This window comes from Pristiophorus japonicus, chromosome 14 (genome assembly GCF_044704955.1).
Source record: "Pristiophorus japonicus isolate sPriJap1 chromosome 14, sPriJap1.hap1, whole genome shotgun sequence".
Taxonomy (NCBI): Eukaryota; Metazoa; Chordata; class Chondrichthyes; family Pristiophoridae; genus Pristiophorus; species Pristiophorus japonicus.
The window spans coordinates 54,195,026-54,216,339 of NC_091990.1; the positions used below are offsets into that span (position 1 = coordinate 54,195,026).

At 44.1% G+C, this 21,314-nt stretch overlaps 1 protein-coding gene across 5 annotated transcripts in view; it reads right to left on the reverse strand.

Annotated features, from left to right (window-relative positions):
* The window catches only part of LOC139279906 (ephrin type-A receptor 7-like), a 634,755-nt gene that overhangs the window by 526,005 nt on the left and 87,436 nt on the right, over positions 1-21,314 (reverse strand). For 3 of the 5 annotated variants that reach the window (XM_070899217.1, XM_070899218.1, XM_070899216.1), the window contains exon 1: positions 2,516-3,134. In XM_070899217.1, the coding sequence (XP_070755318.1) occupies positions 2,516-3,119 (604 nt within the window). In that variant the 5' untranslated portion in view covers positions 3,120-3,134. Of the gene's footprint in view, positions 1-2,515; positions 3,186-8,745; positions 8,811-21,314 lie in introns of those variants that run through there. The other 2 variants (XM_070899215.1, XM_070899214.1) reach the window with 1 other exon arrangement.

Genomic DNA, 21,314 nt, shown 5'->3' on the forward strand with positions numbered 1-21,314 from the left:
ATGCAGTGTTAGGACGCTTCCTCCCTGGGGAAATGAGGGGGTGGGGAAACAGTGTACATTTATATTCTTGCACGTTACCTTCTGACCTAATCATACCGTGGAAGGATTCTAAAGAAATCAGAGTTAGAAGTCCCTCTAAAGTAATTAGGTTAGCGTCTGTTAAAATGGCTAAACAACTCTACATATTTTAAGCATTCATATGATAATTTGAGAGTTATTTTTATGTTCTGGAAGCCTCATGATGGTGAAGAATACAAAGATTAGTGCCCTAAAATGGGAGAAAAATCTAAAATTTTAATCAATTTTTAAAAGCTGTCAATTTATTTACAAGCACACAGCAAGTACATCAAGCACTTTAAAGCATTAGTCTCCAAGCAACGTTACAGAGAAAGGTTTTAGCAAACTATCACCATACTCAATTTCGTTATACTCAGGCAATTTATGCACCAAGTATCCATCATTGACACAACTCCTGCCCAGCGAATGCCCTTAAAACTCTTACGCCTGGTAAAAGCAGATATAAAGCCTGCTTTTACCAGCATAAGAGTTTTAAAAGATAGGAAAAAAAATCAATTTTATAAGTTGCCACAATTTTTGTGTCAAAAAACCTGTCCATTAAGCATTAAGCCAAGTTTAAAAAAAAAAAAATATTCAAAACATTTAATGTAATTCAATTTCTGTTCATTTTCAATAAGTGAGGTGCTTTTTAAAATTATTTATGTATTGTGTTTTCTTTGTTTTTGGGGGTATTCCCATTGATAGTCATCGGAGCTCTGTACAAACGGAACTCACCACTACTATCAATGAGAAAGTACTTCATTTTGATTGGTGATCCGGCCTACGCGATCCCAGGATGCTCCTATGTCCTGGGATGTGTGGGCCTCTGCACTGGGCTGCACAGCTATGCCTCAGAGCGCAATTGTTTGGTCCTCCGGGATCATCAGGTATTTTTGTAATTTGGCGGGAAGCCTCCGACCTCAATTTCTAGGCCAATTTGAAGTCTATCTCTCTCACTCAATAGTCAGAAAGGAAATGAGTTGCTACAATGTTAGTGCAGCCTTCAATTAGCTATACAACTATGTGCAATGCAAAAGGATAGGCCTTGCCTTCCAGAAAAGTCCAGAGTAAAATTGTAGAGTGCTCAATATAGTTCAGCAAAGCATGCTTCTCTAGGAAAATTAATGAGGTCAACTGACTTATCACCTTTCTCTCAGTCATCAGCAAAATGATTGAAAAATAAAAGAACAGTGACATCAGGTAACAGCTCCTCACCGATCACCTACTCGTCAACATTCAGTTCAAGATCCGTTAGAACCATTAGCTACTGATTCTGTCCTGGTCTTGATTCAGAGCTGGATGCAAAAGCTTAATGCCACAAGACAAGCTCCCTTGACATCAGTAGCATTCAGCCAAGTATGACACCAATGAGCCCTAGCAAAATGGAGGTTAATTGGGGTCAACGGGTAAAACCGTCCAGTAGCTGGAGTCAACCTGACGCACAGGAAAGACGGTTGAGGTTGTCGGAGGCCAATCATCGCAGCCCCAGGTCATCACTACAGGAAATGACCCTGGCCCATACATCTTCAGTTGCTTCAGTAGTAACCCATCACAAGGTCAAGGCTGGAGCTTTTTGCTGAAAATTCGACAGCATTTAAGCTCTAGTAACAACTCGTATGATAAAAGAGCAGTCCACTCCAACCTGCAGCAGGGCCTGAACATCAACTAGACTTGGGCTGACAGGTAACATTCATGCCCAAGCGCCAGTGTAATAATCATCGCCAATACGAAAAGGCACCATCATGACAGAGTACCCCACCATCAACATTCACCACTGACCAGAAGCTTAGATGGACCAGTTATATCAACACTCTATGGCTATAAGAGCAGGGCAGAGGCTGGGAACTCTGTGACGAGTGGCTCACCTCAAAACCTCTCCGCCATCTACAAGACTCAAGTCAGGAGCATGATGCATAACTCACCACTCACCCGGCTGGGTGCAGAAGCTTGACATCTTTCAGGACAAAGAAGTTTTGCTTGATTGGCATCACGATCACTTAACTCAATATCTATTGCTCACTGTAGCTACATTGCGGATTATCTCGGACAGCACTCCATCCCTGCCACTTTACCACCGAGAAGGACAAGCACAGCAACATTGCGAGAACGTCACCTCCAAGTTCCTAACCACCCTGACTTAGGCAAGTATTACCATTCATTGATCATCGCCCATTCAAAATCCTGGAATTCTCTAGCTAACAGCATTGTGGGAGCACTATCATTTTAAGGACTACAGTGGTTCAAGGAGAAGGCCCATCCTCACCTTCTCAGGGCAACTGGGGATGGACAATAAATGCAGCTTTACCTGCATTTGCCACATCCCAAGAATTTTTCTTTGGAACAAAAAAAACACATCAGTACACAATCGCTGCAGACCCCATTGGCGTCTTTCTGCACCACCAAAGCTCACTTGGACTGAAAAGAAGCATGCCATGATATTCTGCAACAAAGTGCTTACCTGTACATCTGCCAGCTTTCTCCTCATACCCAGCGCTACAAGTACATTTCCCAATAGGTACCAACCAGTCGCCTTCAGCACTGCAGTGCATCCTGGGAGGGTTGTCCATTTCTGCTTCGGAGTCATTAACACACGCTCCCCGCACCTCCACAAGGGTCGAGAAGGCAGCTTCCGCCACCGTGTCGGGAAAGACAGCCAGACTTTGCACCGTGGAAAGGCAAGTCTTGTAATAAACTCTTACTGAGACAAGGGCCACGCAAGCCCCGACATCCTGGAACCCGAGATGAAATCCTTTCCTGCGCAGGTGCTCAATTTCTCGAACTTCGGTGTTGAGTTTCATTTTGCGCTCGCCCAGATCTCCTTGCGTGAAGCTTTCATCGGCGGCTATCGTGTCAATTTTCACGTACTTGCTCTCCTTAATGTTTCTGCCAATGTCACTGTCTGACTCAATGTAGTAAAGATTAAATGTCTCTTTGCATGTTCCAACCACTCCCGGGATGCTGTTGCAGTCTCTTAATGTAAACTTCAGCTCAATGAAGATTCTCTGCCCGTTGCGCCGTGTAATCCAACCGGTCTGAAGCCAGTTGTTTTGATTGGGAGACATAACGTTACAGACCTGATAAGTGCGAATTGGTTTATAGTTCTCATCCACGCCGCTGATCTCCTCCCACTGAAGAGAGACAAAACAACATTTTAAAGTCGCAAAATAAGTTATTAATAATCAGCAACCCTCCTCCCCCGCACCCCACCCCCGCATTAGTCGTGCTCCAACATTGCCAGTATTTTATCTTTTCACCCTCAAGTCCAGAATGAGATGCTTGGCCAGGATTTAAGGGGTGATCGAATGGAGGTGTTTCAGATAATCAAAGAAGTTGTTAATGTAGATAGAGAGAAACTATTTCCTATGGTGGGGGAGTCCGGAACAGGGGGTCAAAATCTTAAAAGTAGGTCTCTGCCATTCAGATGTGATGTCAGAATGTATTTCTTCATGCAAAGGGTAGTGAAAATCTGGAACACTCTCACCCAGTAAGCAGTTGAAGCTGTGGGGAGAGGGAGTTCAATTAAAACTTTCAAAATTGTGATTAATAGATTTTTGTTCAGCAAGGGTGTTAAGGGTTACAGAACCAAGGCAGGTAGATGGAGTTAAAGATACAGGTCAAGCATGAGCTAATTGAATGGATGAACGGGATCGAGGAGCTGAATGGTCTGCTCCTGTTTCTATGATTTGGAAGTGGGACAACACCAGATAGACTAGTTTAGTAGCTCCATATACAGGTGCCGTTGTGCAATAAACATAAGCAGGAGAGTGTATCCAAATCTTTTATTCCTATACAAACAGGTATCACTCTTCAAATGGATAACGTAATTAAATTCCCCATAACAGTCAGAGGTTAGTCTCGAACCTTTCACCTCCATGAGGAGCATTGCTGGGGCTGAGTGAAGGAAGTGTAATGCTGCATCTACCCATGCTGTGCCTTGGCGTGGCAATGGAGTGGTTCAGATCCAGCCCAGAACAACGTTGGCTGTAAATACCCTACCCAAAATCAGTCTGTGCAGCTTCAATCACAACACAAACCTGCCTTCTACCCTCATGGCCCAGCACTCTACAAATCTCTTCCCAAAACTGCACACTTCTCTGTCCACCTTCCCAAAACTGCACACTTCTCTGTCCACCTTGAAAAGCTTCCTCAAAAATGATCTTTTGTACCAGGTCCTTGGTTAACTCCCCTCACTCTTCTCCCCCCTCCTCCTTGCTGCCCACTCCCCTCGGGAAGCACCTCGGGCAGCTCACCATGTAAACGACACCATGCGAGTGCAAGTTGTAAATTCCAGCTGAAGTTTCGAAAAATCTTTACTGCAAACTGTGCATTCGCAGTCCTACATAGTTAGGTGAGGGTTTCCTCGACCCCAGTGAAGTATTCTGTAAATCGATGATCTTACTTGGGTTTAGTAGTAGCAACACAACAATTTATTAAATTGTTTACATTGAATATTTCTTCTATTTATGCATTTCACTTTCGAAGAGCAAGACAGATGCTGTGTTCGACGGGAGCTCTGCACCATGTAATGCACAATACATTATTCGACTACAATCCACCAGTGTCCCATTAAGACCACAAAGTCTAACTTTTAGTAAGAACAGGCTCAAGTTGATTGCGAGTGTAGCTGTTGTTTGGCTAGTAACTTTGGCGGCGTGCAAAGTGCCTGAAAGTTGCTGTGATGTCTGGATGGTAATGTCTGCAAGTGTTTGAGTTTTAATATAATCGACTAGCTGACAGCCCATGACATTTTTTTTAAATTTTACGTGGGTCAGGAGAACTGCAAGTCGGGGCCAAGGGTCTGAAAGCACTACTAGGGTAGTTTTGTGGCTTGTGAGCACCAGGAAGGATCTCCCAGGAATTTAGTGTATTGGGGGGCGTGGGTGGGATGATGATGAACACTAGAGCCGGTTACTATTGGGGGTGTGTCAGTGTCTGATAGTATGGGAAGAGCAAGGTCCTCTTCAACTTTCCTACTGAGAAAATCAATCAATCTTTCTTTTCCAAATGTTAACAAACAGATACCGTGCCGTGAGACACAGTGCTATTGCGAGGTCACATTGAGCAAATCCGATTAGGAAAGTGGCAGATTGTGAAACGTACCTGAAGTATGGCTTTGAGAATTCAGTCTTCAGTTTGTTTCAAATCATTTTGGGAAATGCAAAACATTCACATGTCCCCCAAGAATGAGGGGATTTGTGGAATTCCAGGATTTATTTTTAAAGCGAGGTTTCAAAGATTGAATTCTGTGACAACTGTAAATGAGTGGCCCTTTATGTTTATATTTTCTTTTACCTATCTATTTAAATATTTTTTTTAAAGCTGAGGGCATACAGTTGGTATACAATATGTACAGGTTGGAGGTAGCCATTTAGCAGTACTGGGGAGGGTGTTTGGAGTGGGTTTCGGCCCCAGAAGCAGTGGAGAGATGATGCTGGAGTGTGGCATCGTGGCGCGGGAGAGTCTTTTGGTCTGGCATCGCTGTATCAGGGGAACCTGGGGTTCAGCAGAACTGGTGGTGGAATATGGGGCTTGGCTCGCTGGTGGACTCGCAGGGTTTCAGCAGGAAGGGGAGGGGGAAAAGCAGGAATCTGAAAGCACAGGAGGTCAGTCTCCCAGAGAGAAGCAATGGTATGCATGTTTCTAAGAGATCACTGCAAGAATTGAATTCAGTTTGTGATTGGTTCCTTGACATGTATTTTTCTATGTCTCTCTCTCTCTTTCCATATCTCTGTGATCTCCTCCAGCCCGACATCCCCCTACCGAGATATCTGCACTCCTCTAATTCTGCCCTCTTGAGCATCTCTGATTATAATCGCTCAACTATTGGTGGCCGTGCTTTCTGTTGCCTAGGCCCCAAGCTCTGGAATTCCCTCCCTAAACCCCTCTGTCTCTCTTTCCTCCTTTAAGATGCTCCTTAAACCCTACCTCATTGACCAAGCTTTAGGCCATCTGCCATAATTGCTCCTTATGTGGCTCGGTGTCAATTGTTTTGTCTTATAATAGTCCTGTGACGTGCCTTGGAACATTTCACTATGTTAAAGGCACTATATAAATATAAGCTGTTGTTTCAAAATTCAGTTCACTTTTCTTTTCATAGAATAAAAATAAAAACTCAAATTAAGATGAGGAAAGATGTCTGCATCTTCGCTCAAATCACCTTTTGAAATAAAAAAATGAAAAGCTTTAATTTAAAACATTAATTAAAAAAACTATTCAAATTCATTGCCTAATTTGTATTCAAATCACAGAAACTCTGAAGACACAGACATACAATTTGACTATTCCAAACAAAAATTGCAACAAGTATGCAATGAGCGCAATCTGTCATGTTTGAAGTAGGGCTCTTTGTTTCCTCTTTCACACACACTTGGAAAAAAAATAATCACTGAATTATCCGGTTTACTTCAAATTATTTTGAAAGAAATGCCCCAGGTATGATTAGAGATCAACGAGATGCATTGTATTAGTTGAGCTGATTAAATGCTATTGATGCATCCTAAGAAATTGTGCACCCTGCAATGCTCAGACCCCAGATGTGCTTTCAGTTAAAATATTCACCGCTCGGGGGCAAAATTATCGCGCCCAAGCTCTTGGGAGCGTCTGAGACTTTCATGTAAAAAATGTAATGAAGATATTAAAAGACAATCCAATTGATGAATATGTTATTATGAAATATATATTGTTCTATTATTCTGGTTAAAACCTTACTTTGGACATTAGGGGGCAGGTTTTAAACATACGGCCAAACTGGCCATGAAGTTGGCATTGCATCCAATGCCCCCGCCCGAACCCTTCAGCGGGCGGGCCGAACCATGTTCAAGCTCGTACCTCATTAGAATAGAGTCAGCAAATGGCCCAGAGCCCAATGAGTGCTTGCTGGATTGAGAGGCCGAAAATCATGTGGTTCCATGAAAAGGCCAAGCCAAGAGTCAGCAGTAAAAGAAAAAGAGGGGGTGGGGTGGGGGTAGGGCGGGAGGTGGTGTGGGGGCAAGCGTAAGCATTGGGGCAAGACCTGTAGGCCGGTGAAGAAAGAGGGGACCATGAAGAGGGGGGAAAGCGAGATTATTTGAGGCCCATCAGAATCACAGCCCCCAACTGGGAGAAGATGACAGATAGATGATCAAGGTCACCCAAGTTCCCCTAAAACCAGGGGAATTTCAAACTGCATCAACTCCACCCAGAAACAGTGATGTCCATGCCTTCTCTCTCTCACCTCTCTATCCCTCTTCCCCCATCATCTTTTTGACACTCCTGCCAAAACAGGTTTTAGAACAAAGGCTTGCAACTGCTATGTACAATTTAGATTGTTGTTTGTAGACCAGATTACAAAAAGATATTCAGTGACTGCAGTGCTATCCCAGCAATGGCAGTGCTTATGTCTTTAGTGTCCAAGATAATCATTTTATCCAACAGGATATCCGAGTAAACAATAGTCTAATTTTAGGACATCTTTAATGATCTCAAAATCAATAAGAGTGTAATCTGTAAAGTAAATGAATAATGGTGGCAGGTAATAATTGTTAAAGATTCCACAGGAAAGTATTGGGAAGGCATTATTTAAGAGAGATAATTACGTCCCTGCAGGGCGTTTTAAGCTGATGGCCGTGAATACTCTCTAGTCAGCTGTCTCTGTTGATGGATCTCTGTATAATTTATAACTAAAACAACCAAATAGTAATATCTGTACTCTCAACTGGGCAGGCACTTGTCTGCTGGCTGCAGTGTGCTGGTTTGCCGTGAGCTGACCAGTCTCAATCCAGCTCCAGATGGGAATGGGGCCTTCGTACAAAACGGGCCCCAATATGGCAATCTCATTCAGAGTGGGCACAAGATGGCTGATGTGGGAAATGGATAAAAGGCACACTGGTGGGGTAGGAGTTCTCTTCAGGAGTTGGAGCACATACTTGAGGCAAAGCTTTACTCAGTAAACAATCACGTAATGCCCGCTCTGGGTGTACTTGATGCTGACACTGGCTGCCCAAATTAATCCATTTCCTAGCGCTTAAATCCAATCTCTTGAGCACAAGAATTCATACATTTAAATAAAGATAAATGGAGGCCAAAATGTAATATCCTTATTAGAAGACTGTCATTTTAACACAGAATGTCCTCGATTTCTTGGGGTGGGGAGAAATCGATCCTGTAAATTGAATGTGTTTAAATTAAATTAAATTAAATCGATCCTACAAACCTTCAAGAACAGCCTAAATGTGAATCCTCAGAATTTGAATACGGTATGAGCTATATTATAATGTGTTCAGCACCCAGAATTATCAATTTGATCATTATTGGTTTAGCAACATATGACCTAGGACATCAATAAATAGGTACAATAAATCATACCATGACAACACAAGCTTGGCAAACATTCAAGCATAACTAGAAATTGGTTGTAAATTAAATTCCTTTTAAACACACACACACACCGAGACACATCGTTGCTCAGTTAGGTCCTGCTCGCCCAAGGCAGTTGTACTGCACACTTTACCTCAATCACAATGACACAGGAGGACAGGAAGAAAGGAACCTCTTGATCCGCAACGTCTAATAGTCAATTCAAACCCACTTGTTTCTCCGAGATTGATGGGGACGGCAGTGGGTTCGGAGATTCTGGCTTTAAATGATTTACCCAAATGCAACGTGAAGGTCACCTGACTGGCAAACCTGAGGGAAGTGATTCATACTTACTCCATCTGATGGGTGCGCAGTCCAGCCCAGCTCAGCTTGTGACTCTTTAGAATCCAGCAAAACAACTGAAGTTTAAACACACAGGAAAATAAACATTAGTGAAAAGCATGTAAAAAGTTTATTTCTTGCATCTCAAGCCGTTCATTCCACAAAAGCCCATTCCCATCACACAGAAAACTTGTATGCCTTTAACATAGTGAAACGTCCCAAGGCACTTCACAGGAGTATTGTGCGCTAAAAATGACACTAAGCTGCCCAAGTAGAAATTAGCGCAGGTGATCAAAAGCTTGGTCAATGAGATAAGTTTTAAGGAGCATCTTGAAGGAGGAAAGAGAGGGGGAGAGGTTCAGGCACGGAGTTCCAGAGCTTGGGACCTAGGCAACAGAAAGCACGGCCACTGATGGTTGAGCAATTACAATCAGGATTACTCAGGAGGGCAGATTTAGAGAAGTGCAGACATCTCGGCGGAGGGCAGGGCGGGGGGGTTCTGCTCAGGTTGAAAAGTAGGAATAATGGAGGGGAAAAATGTACCCCTTGTCCCCATTTAAAAGCAATTTTATTTTTTCCTGAACTGAGAAATGCTCCATTCATTAACTAGTACCTGTAGTTCAACACACAATGGTGTCCCACCAGGCACAAAACAGCATAGTGTCATTCTCACGCCCAATTCATTGCCTGAAACCACTCAGTTAATATCACGGCATTTTTCTTGTGAGACTCCTTTATAATGGCTTAGACTATGGGGACATAGTTTCTGGGAGCACTACCTACAGTGTCAGCTGTGGATCAGTGGGTAGCACACACACCTGAGTCAGAAAGTTGTGGGTTCAAGTCCCACTCTAGGAACTTGAGCACATAAATCTAGGCTGACACTCCAGTACAGTGCTGAGGGAGTGCTGCACTGTCGGAGGTGACGTCTTTCGGATGAGTCGTTATACCGAGGCCGCATCTGCTCTCTCTGGTGGACGTAAAAGTTCCCATGGCACTATTTCGAAGAAGAGCTGGGGAGTTATCCCTGGTGTCCTGACCAATATTTATCCCTCAATCAACAGAACAAAAACAGATTATCTGGTCATTATCACATTGCTGTTTGTGGGAGCTTGCTGTGCACAAATTGGCTTCCCACATTACAACAGTGACTACACTCGGTAATGTCTGTAAGCTTGTAATGTTTGTAGCTCCAGAGTGTGGATGTGGACGTATTGTGTACAGCAACTACAGAGTTAATAATTAAATAGAAGCAGCAGGTTCCGGTGACTTCCGAGAGAGCTGCCTACCATGTCAGAAAGCTGTGTGTGCTTGTGCTCATAATAACATTTGCATTCATAATAACATATTGAATGAAGTCCTCAAATGGCTAGAGAAGCACAGAGTACAAGTGTCTGCTCATAAGTGTGAGTTATTTAAAAACTCAGTGGAGTACTTAGGGTACAGAGTAGACAAAGATAGTTTACATCCAACCATGGGAAAGCTGGATGCAATTCGAAATGCACCCACTCCCAGGAATGTCACTAAATTTCATTCATTCTTGGGTCTTTTGAACTATTATGGGAAGTTCCTACCAAATTTGGCTACAGTATTACATCAACTGAAAGAACTATTGAAAAATCAGGTCCATTGGAAGTGATCAAAAGAATGCGATACATTCAAGAAGTGTAAAAGCAAATTGGTAGAGAGCACCATGTTAGTTCACAATGACATATCTAAGGAGATTAAGCTAGCATGTGATGCCTCTCCATTTGGAGTTGGGGCAGTGATCTCTCATGTATCACGTAGTGAGGAGGAGAGACCAATTGCTTTTGCTTCACGCACTCTCAGTGAGCGTAATTATGCACAAATCGAAAGGGAAGCTTTGGCATTCGTTTTTGGGGTCAAGAAGTTTCCCAAATACTTGTATGGTCATAAGTTTACCATCATTATGGACCATAAGCCCCTGACAGCAATCCTCCATCCAAAGTCCCCAGTTCCAACATTAGCTGCAGCCCAATTGCAGAGATGGGCTTTGATTTTGTCAGCATATACATATGATGTTGAATACAGACGATCAGTTGATCACAGCAATGCTGATGCAATGTCTAGATTGCCTTCCCCATCACAAGTTACACCGAATAGGGAAGAAGTGTTCTATTTTTCAAACATTGATAAACTGCCAGTCACAGCTGAAGAGATTGGTAGAGCAACCAAACATGACCCAGTGATGTCAAAGGTGTATAATTATATTGCAAATGGATGGCCAAACCAGGTATCAGACAAAGATATTCATCCATTCTTCATTCATAGGAATGAATTATCAGTCGTTGAAGATTGTATCATGTGGGGTGCAAGAGTAGTTATACCAAATAAATTCAAGTTCAAATTATTAGGAGACCTCCATGACCAGCACCTGGGAATGTGCTAGACCAAGAGTTTTGCACGCAGTTATTTATGGTGGCCAGGTCTTGATAAAGATATAGAGTACATCGTGAGTCAGCGTATGACATGTCAATCGGTAAGCAAGCAACCGCATCAATACCATTACAGCCATGGAAATGGTCTCCCAGGGTGTGGCAAAGGCTACATATTGATTTTGCTGAGTTAGAAGGACAACAATTGTTCATTGTGATTGATAGCCATTCGAAGTGGGTTGAGGTGTTTCCAATGTGGAAAGTAACAACAAGTAAAACCTTGGACATTTTGCGAAGATTATTTTCTTCATTTGGCCTCCCAGAAGAAATTGTTTCGGATAATGGACCACAATTTCATTCAGAAGAATTTGCACAGTTCGCGAGCAAAAATGGTGTGAAACACTCCAAGGTTCCACCACACCACCCTGCTTCAAATGGTGCAGCAGAGCGCACTGTACAAATTGTAAAACGTGCCCTCATAAAACAAATGGTAGATACAAATCGAAAGAAACGACAGTTGTCATTGGATCACAAATTGGCTAATTGTCTAATTACATATTCTAATACTCCTCATACAACTACTGGTCGAACACCAGCAGAGTTGTTTCTCAAACGACAGGCACGAACCAGATTCTCGTTGTTAAAACCAAATTTGGCACAGTCCGTAGAAGAGACACAATTAAGACAGAAAGAGAATCATGATAGAGGTAGAGTAAAAGAGAGAAATGTGAAATTAAACCAGAAGGTGAGAGTCAAGAACCATCATCATAAATGGTTAAAGTAATTGCTAGGAAGAGTGGTGAAGATATGTGGTCCTCGCACATATTTGGTCAAGATGTTTGATAATGGACAGGGTAAGTTTGTTCATATTGATATTTTACCTACAGACATGGAAGGAGTTGAAGGTGGGAATGATTTAATTATTTCTGACTCATCAGATAGTTTTGATACACCAGTAGCAAATCCTACATCTAGTGTACTGAAAACAAATCCAGTGTATAAACATGCAAGTTATGTATGATGTTTATTATAATAACTTCTTCATTAAGGAGGGGGAAGTGTAATGTCTGTAAGCTTGTAATGTTTGTAGCTCCACAATGTAGATGTGGACGTATTGTGTACTGCAACTACAGAGTTAATAATCAAACGGAAGCAGCAGGTTCCGGTGACTTCTGAGAGAGCTGCCTGCCATGTTAGAAAGCTGTGTTTGTTTTGCTCTGTGAATATATCACACACTCGAAAAGTACTTAATTGGCTGTAAAGAGCTTTGAGACGTCCGGTGGTCATTTAAGGTGCTATATGAGAGAAAGAGAGAGAGAGAGAGAGAGAGTAAAGCTTTATAAAAATGTCAAATACTACATGAAGGGAGGGCCAGAGTATAAACACAGCAAAGGCTGAAGAAATGGAATCGGGAGACACCAAACTTGGATTTTCAAAGTTTGTAAAGCTTCAGGATGAAGGAAAGTAGGAACAGGAGGAGGCCATTCCCCCCCCCCCGCCCCCCCCCCCCACCCCAAGTCAGGGGTCACAATTCCCAAATTGAAGACACTGGGAATAGGATTCGGATTGTGTATTTACATTCGGACACGTGCACATGCTGACTTGTCTGTGCAAAGGACAAATGAAGTGGAACACTCCTATTGTGACAAGAACCTATTCAAGTGCTCCACACCATAGCAAAAGCACTACGCAATGAGGTGCTGGGGAACAATTTCTGAAAAAGATTTTTGTAACATCAGCGATTCAATCTAGCAAGGTCAGATTATTGCTGAGGTGGCATAGTGTTTCAGTTTTATAGAAGGAAAGCACCGGGGGCAGTGCAGTGTGCTGCTTGTTCAACACGCGGTGTGATGAGTGATATCCCCCCCCACCTCCCAGCAACTTCAAAGACCATTTGAGAAACTGACTTTACAGCAGGGGCAGACGGATTATAAGCAGTGCAGAATAAAACCAAACCAGGCCATTTCTTGCAACTAAAACTACTGGCTTTGCTGGCCAGCCAAGGCCAGACTGCAGCTTTTGCCAGGCTGGTCATGTGAACGGCCCAGAAAGCCAGCCAATAAAACTGAGCGAGCAAACATCAGAAACAGGTCCACCCCACGGTGAGGCAAGGTGATAATGTAGTCGGGGGTTCTGATCCAGGTTAAATTAGGGCTGTAACTTCATCTAATGAGAGATGCAGTAGAAGTCAATATGGAATAGAGCCATCCCCTCCACCAAACTGAAGGGGACCTTGCAGAAGGGGAGGAAGAAAGAAGGTGGGAGAACGAGAAAGAGGGAGGGCGAGAGTGGAAGGAGAGTGAGAAAAGAGGGAGGGCGAGATTGGAAGGAGAGTGAGAAAGAGGGAGGGCGAGAGTGGAAGGAGAAATGTGTATTTATACTGCACCTTTCAAGGCCTCAGGATTGCTCAAAGCGCTTTAAGGCCATTAAGTACATTTCAAGTACAGTCACAGTTGTAATGTCGGAAACGCAGTAGCCAATTTGAGCACTGCAAGCTCCCACAAACAGCAATGGGTTAAATGAGCAATCTGTTTTGTGTGTTGGTTGAGGGATAAATATTGGCCAGGACACCAAGGACAACGCCATTGCTCCTCTTCGAATAGTGCCATGGGAACTTTTACATCCACCTGAGACACCAGACGGGGCATCGGTTTAACGTCTCATCCAAAAGACGGCACCTGTAACAGTGCTGCACACTCTCGGTACTGCACTGGGGTGTTACGTCTCTGGAGAGAGGAAGCCACAATCTTCTGACAGAGGCGAGAGAGCTTCCTACTGAGCCACGGCTGGACCCTACAACAGTGACTACCATCAAATTCTTGTTGCCAGTCGGATAGAGTTCGACGTGCTCATGCGCCAACCCAGTCACTCTGTGGAGTTGCGAATGTGCAAGGACATGTGCTGTATCAGTCATTAATCAGAGTAAAAATTCTTTGGTCAAAGAATGTAACAATGCAACAGCTAGTATGATAAAACAGATGGAATACATCTGATGACTTAAACAGTGTGTGAAACTTAAGATCCTAGTAAAGAACAAACTTTAATGACCAACACAGAGGGTTTCAGACAATCATTGCACCTTTTGTTAAAACCAATGTCTTGGGCTGTGGTCAGGTTTGTGCCACTGTAGAGCAGCCTAGCGAGCACTTTGCGCCCTGAAGGAAAACTCATTTTAAACTCACTGGGTAGGTCCAGAGCACCGTGCATGTGTCGCCGCGCACAGAGTTCTCGCCCAGCCAGTGAATCTGATTCACAGCTAGAAAATCCCACGTGTTCATTGTTCAAACTGGTTCCTGGATTTCAATGGCAAGGGAATACCGAGAAGTGTAGACAAACAGAGGGACCTTGGAGTGCATGTTCACAGATCCCTGAAGGTAGCAGGACAAGTAGATAAGAAGGCATACGGGATACTTTGCCTTTATTAGCTGAGACATAGAATAGAAGAGCAGGGGGGTTATACTGGAACTGTATAAAACACCAGTTAGAGTACTGCGTGCAGTTCTGGCCACCACATTACAGGAAAGACGTGATTGCACTAAAGAGGGTACAGAGGAGATTTACAAGGATGTTGCCAGGACTGGAGAATTTTAGCTAAAAGGAAAGATTGAATAGGCTGGGATTGTTTTCTTTGGAACAGAGGAGTCTGAGGGGAGACTTGATTGAGCTGTGCAAAATTATGAGGGGTCTAGATAGAGTGAATAGGAAGGATTTATTTCCCTTAACAGAGGGGTCAACAACCAGGAGGCATAGGTTTAACATTCCCACATTACAACAGTGACTACACTCCAAAAGTACTACATTGGCTGTAAAGCGCTGAGACGTCCGGTGGTTGCAAAAGGCGCTATAGAAATGCAAGTCTCTCTTTTCTTTTTAAACGAATTGGTATAAGGATTAGTGGGATGTTGAGAACTTTTTTCACCCACAAGGCACTGGGGGTCTGGAACATACAGCCTGAAAGGGTGGTAGAGGCAGTAAGCCCCATGACATTTAAAAAGTACTTGGATCTGCACTTGAAGTGCCGAAGCCTATTAGGCTACAGGCCAAGAGCTGGAAAAGGGATTAGGCTGGCACAGACACAATGGGCCGAACGGCTTCCTCCTGTGCTGTAAATTTCTGTGATTCTAATTGTAGACCCACCATCAAGTGCCATTGCAAGAGCACTTCGACAATACAGCGCATCAGTGCACACATTCCGGGGCGGGAGAGGGGGGGTTCATCTTTACTATGGAAAAGGTGTGAAGTGGGCAATGTCGAACTGACAACCCACCCCATAGAATTAACTCCAATGGAAAGGAAAATCAGGCGGGTGTATACTGGGCGGCTAATTCAATATCAGCCATTGCCCAATGTTAAAATGACACCCCCGCCCTGGAGTGCTAATCTCCACTTAACACTGAAGGGTATCTTTAATATGGCGGGTTCAAGGCAGTGACTCACCACCACCTTCCCAAGGGCAATTAGGGATGGGCAATAAATACCCTAACCCTAACCACCGGCATTGGCAGTGACGCCCACATGCCAGGAACGAATAAAAAAAAATAATCATTTCACGCAGCAGCATGCCAATTTAGCTATTCCCATTCAACAGTCAGTCTTGTAGAACCATTCTGAGCTTATCAGTGACAGCAGCACCTTGCATCCGGGGAAAGCAAACTCAGTCAAATACTTAAAGAAATTGTAAATCTGCAGTGAAAAACTCAGTCTGGAGTGATGCAAGGCCATTCAGCCCATTAAGCCTGCTCTACCCAAAGATCCTCACACATGATTATTCCACTACACACCCTCTTTCTCCCCACAATCCATACCTGTTGATCCCCGAGGGACAGCAAGTACCTTTCACTGAAACATTCAAGCTGGAAGCTACTGATGGATCTCCCGATGCTTTTCCCACCAAAAGGTCTGGTCAAAGCAAATCGCCATGAGTTAACCTGTCGGTGTAGCCATGGGGTCCTGTACCTGATGAAGCTCCATTTAATGACGGAAGTGTGCCTACGTTACAGAATAAGGAGTGTCTGACACACACCTACGGTTTGAATATATCGCTGGTTGGTGCATGGTATTGCAGACACAGAGTCAAGTGCAATCCGCAGGTAAAGCAGAAATAAAGTGTGTGGGATAACTGGGTCTGGGCACATAGGCACAATTCGGTCTCCACTTTCAAGTTATAAACTTTGAGCTTATTTCTAAATTTCCATTGTAAATTCCCACATCCACAATTATAATGGAACGTTCTTTTTCATATTACAAAAGAAAATAATCGGCAGTAGAACCATAAAAGACCTGCATTTATATATCGCCTTTCACGGCCTTAGGACAACCCAAAGCGCTTTACAGCCAATGAGGTACTTTTTGAAGTGTATCCACTGTTGTAATGTGGGAAACGCAGCAGCCAATTTGTACACAGCAAAGTCCCACAAACAGCAACGTCATCATCATTTTTTTTTTGCGATGTTTGTTGAGGGATAAATATTGGCCACGATACCGGGGAGCACACCCCTGCTCTTCTTTGAAATAGTGCCGTGGGATCTTTTACATCCACCCGAGAGAGCAGGCGGGGCCTCGGTTTAACGTCTCATCCAAAAGATACACCTCCGACATAAACATGAAACACGATAAAACGATTCAACTCATCCAACAGATTCCTTCTACAAACCTACTACTTGTTCGGTGAGTCGGGAGGTTGGGAGGTCGGGGAGTCGGGGAGTCGGGCGGTCGGCGAGTCGGGCCGTCGGGCGGTCGGCGAGTCAGTAGGCCCTGTGAGGTCGGTGAGTCGGGAGTTCGGAGGTCGACGAGTCGGGTGGTCACCGAGTCGGTCAGTTGGGCGGTCGGCGAGTCGGGCCGTCGGCTAGTCGGACGGTCGGCGACTCGGAAGGTCGGCGAGTCGGTAGGCCCTGTGAGGTCGGTGAGTCGGGAGTTCGGAGGCCGGGAGTTCGGGAGGCCATAGAGGTCGGTGAGGTAAGTTGGTAAATATCTCCCTTTTCTCTATTTCTTTTTAAGTAGATTTTAAACTAGACATGTCCAACTAGAGGGATGGCAGTGCAGCTCAGTCTCGTGGAGTGCACATCGTGCGACATGTGGGAAGTCCTAGACGCTTTGCGCAGCCTAGACAACCATGTGTGCAGGAGGTGTCCCCAGCTTCAACTGCTCGACCTCCACATTTTGGAGCTTGAGCAGTGGGTGGAGTCAATACGCTGCATCCGCAAGGCTGAGAGCTACGTGGATAGCACGTTTCAGGAGGAGGTCACTCCGCAGCTTAAAGGCGGCAGGTAGAAGGGAATTGGGTGACCACCAGACGTAGTAAGTGTGCTAGGCAAGCAGCAAACCGATATTCACTTCTGAGTACCGGTAAGGACGATGGTGCCTCTGGGGAGTGCAGCCAGAGCCAATTCCAAGGCACCATGGACAGGGGGGAGGGACGAAGAACAAAAGAGCCCTTGTGATAGGGAATTCTATAGTTAGGGGAACAGACAGGCGTTTCTGTGGCCGTAGATGTGACTCTCGAATGGTTTTGTGCCTCCCTGGTGCCACAGAGCGAATGCAGGGCATCCTAGGGGGGAGAGGGTAAACAGCTGGAGGTCGTGGTCCATATCGGGACCAACAAAATAGATAAAATGAGGGATGAGATCCTACAAGAAGAATTCAAGGAGCTAGGAAGAAAATTAAAGTATAGGACCTCAAAAGGTAGTAATCTCCGAGGTACTACCAGTGCCACGTGCTAATGAGTATAAGAATAGAAGGATAGAGAGGATGAACATGAGACTGGAAAACTGGTGTAGGAGGGAGGGCTTTAAATTCTTGAGGCATTGGGACTGCTTCCGGGGGGGAGATGAGAGATGCACAAACTGGACAGGTTGCACCTCAACAGCGCCGGGACCAATATCCTTGTGGGGAGTTTTGCTAGTGCTGTTGGGGAGAGTTTAAACTAGCCTGGCAAGGGGATGGGAACCTGAGAACAAATTCAAAAGGGAAGGAAGTAAAGCAAAAATTGGATAGCAAGAATCTAGAAAGCGAATCTGTAAGACAGAGGAAACAGGGCTTAGTAAGTAGTAAGCAAGGAGGTCTTCCTGTGCCGAATGGTATATACTTTAATGCTAGGAGTACAGCGAATAAAGCAGATAAGCTAAGAGCACAGGTAGACACTTGGGAGTATGACATAATAGGCATTACAGAAACATGGCTGAAAGAGGGGCAGGGTTGGCAGAGGGGGGCAAAAAGGGGGGGGGGTCACGGTACTGATTAAAGAAACTATTACAGCGGTGAGGAGGGATGATATGTTAGAGGGATCATCAAATGAGGCCATATGGGTTGAATTGAAAAATAAAAAAAGGGGCGATCACACTGCTGGGCATGTATTATAGACCCCCAAACAGTGGGAGGGAGACAGAGGAGCAAATATGTAGGCAAATTGCTGTGAAGTCCAAAAATGATAGGGCAGTAATAGTAGGAGATTTTAACTATCCAAATATTGACTGCGATAAATTGAGTGTGAAGAGTATAGAGGGTGCGGAATTCTTGAAATGCATTCAAGAGAGCTTTTTTAATCAGTATGTAGCAAGCCCAACACGAGAGGGGGCGGTCTAGGATTTAGTTTTGGGGAATGAAGCTGGGCATGTTGAAGAGGTATTAGTGGGGAAGCATTTGGGTGCCAGTGACGATAATTCAGTCAGATTCAAGTTAGTTATGGATCAAAGTTCCGAATTGGAGAAAAGCTAATTTTGCTAAGTTAAGGAGTGATTTGGCCATAGTGGACTGGAAACAGCTACTTGTGGACAAATCAGTGTCCAAACAGTGGGAGGCATTCAAGGAGGAGATCCAGAAGGCTCAGGCCAAACATGTGCCCATAAAGAAAAAGGCTGGGAAAAATAATTCTAGAGTCCCCTGAATGTCCAGGGACTTACAGGGGAGGATTAAGAAAAAAAAGGGACGCTTATGTCATATACCAACAGCTAAATATTATAGAATCTTTAGAGGAATGTAAAAAGTTAAGAGGCAAAATTAAAAAGGATATTAGGAATGCTAAGAGAGAGCATGAGAAATTCTTGGCCAATAAAATTAAGGAAAACCCCAAGATGTTCTATAAATATATTAAGAGCAAGAGGGTAACTAAAGAGAGGGTAGGGTCTATTAGAGACCATGAGGATAATCTTTGTGAGGAGGCGGAAGATGTTGGTAGGGTTCTTAATGAATACTTTGCATCTGTTTCACAAAGGAAAGGGGCAATGCAGATACTGCTATCGAGGAGGAGTGTGATATTCTGGATGAAATAAATATAATGAGAGAGGAAGTAATAGCCTTTGAAAGTAGATAGATCCCCAGACCCGGATGAAATGCATCCCAGGCTGTTGAGCGAAGTAAAAGAGGAAATAGCAGAGGCCTTGACCATCATTTTCCAGTCCTCTTTGGATCTGGGCATGGTGGTAAGTTGGATCCAAAATTGGCTCGAAGGTAGGAAGCAAAGAGTAATGATTGATGGATGTTTTTGTGACTGGAAGGATGTTTCCAGTGGGGTTCCGCAGGGCTCAGTACTGGGTCCCTTGCTTTTTGTGGTATATATCAACGATTTAGATTTGAATATAGGGAGAATGATTAAGAAGTTTGCAGACAACACTAAAATTGGCTGTGTTGTTGATAATGAAGAGAAAAGTCATGGGTTGCAGGATGATATCAATCTACTGGTCAGGTGGGCAGAGCAGTGGCAAATGGAATGTAATTCAGAGAAGTGTGAGGTGATGCACTTTGGGAGGGCTAATAAGGAAAGGGTATACACATTACACGGTAGGCCACTTAAAACTGTAGATGAACAAAGGGACCTTGGAGTGCTTATCCACAGATCCCTGAAAGTAGCAGCCAGGTGGATAAAGTGGTTAAGAAGACATACGGAATGCGTGCCTTTATTGGCTGAGGCATAGAATATAGGAGCAGGGATCTAATGCTTAAATTGTATAATACTTTTGTTGGGCCACAACTGGAGTACTGCATGCACTTTTGGTCGCCATATTATAGGAAGGATGTGATTGCACTAGTGAAGGTGCAGAGGAGATTTACTAGGATGCTTCCTGGAATGGAGAATCTTAGTTATGAGGACAGATTGGATAAGCTGGGTTTGCTCTCATTGGAGGTTGAGAGGGGACCTTATTAAGGTGTACAAAATATTATGGGGCCTGGATATAGTGGATAGTAAGGTGGAGGGGTCTATTATGAGGGGGCATAGTTTTAAGGTCACTGGTGGAAGGTTTAGAGGGGATTTGAGGGGGAGCTTCTTTACGAGAGGGTTGTGGGGATCTGGAACTCGCTGCCTAGAAGACTGGTGGATACAGAAACCCTCACACTTTTAAGAGATGGTTGGATGGGCACTTGAAGTCCAGTAACCTGCAGGATTACGGACCTAGAGCTGGTAATTGGGATTAGACTGGATGACCTTTTGTTGGACAGCGCCGATATAATGGTACGTACTGCAGGGAATAGAATAGGGCCAGGGTGATCTCCTGGACTAGTTTCGATCACTTGGATGGGTCGGCGAGGAATTTTCCCAGATTTTTTCTCCCTGAATTGGCCTGGGTTTTTATCTGGTTTTTGCCTCTCCCAGGAGATCACATGGCTCCGGTTGGGGTGGAGTGTGGAATGTTTCAGTATAAGGAGTGTGGCAGTTGTGTGAGGTGGACTGGTTTGGGTTGGATGCTCTTTGCCTTTCCATCATTGTTCATAGGTTTATATGTAACCTTTAGGGCTGCTGACCAAGGGCCGTGCAGCTCTTTGTCGACCGACGTGGGCACGATGGGCCGAAATGGCCTCCTTCTGCGCTGTAAATTTCTATGTTTCTATGTTCTAAACCATTATGGCCTCTATTCGAGGCATTTCTGAGGGAGAGAAATTGTGCAAGAAAATCACATTTCTCCCAAATCCCCTACCTAATTCTGGCAATATTTCAATGCCGATCAGCTGCATTCCAGAGGTGACATTAGCTATCGTTATAACATTTTTTTTTCAAATTAATTCTTTAAAAAAAATTAATATGAGGTTAAGAAAAGTTGATGGACATACCAGTAAGTAAAGGGAGTCGATTCCACGTATTTTCGACATGGGAGAAGTAACAAATGGCCAGCAACATTTCTCCCAGTGACTTTACCAATGATTTGTACATGTTTAAATCAGCCTGTTTCAACTTATAGATCAAGTGCACTAAAG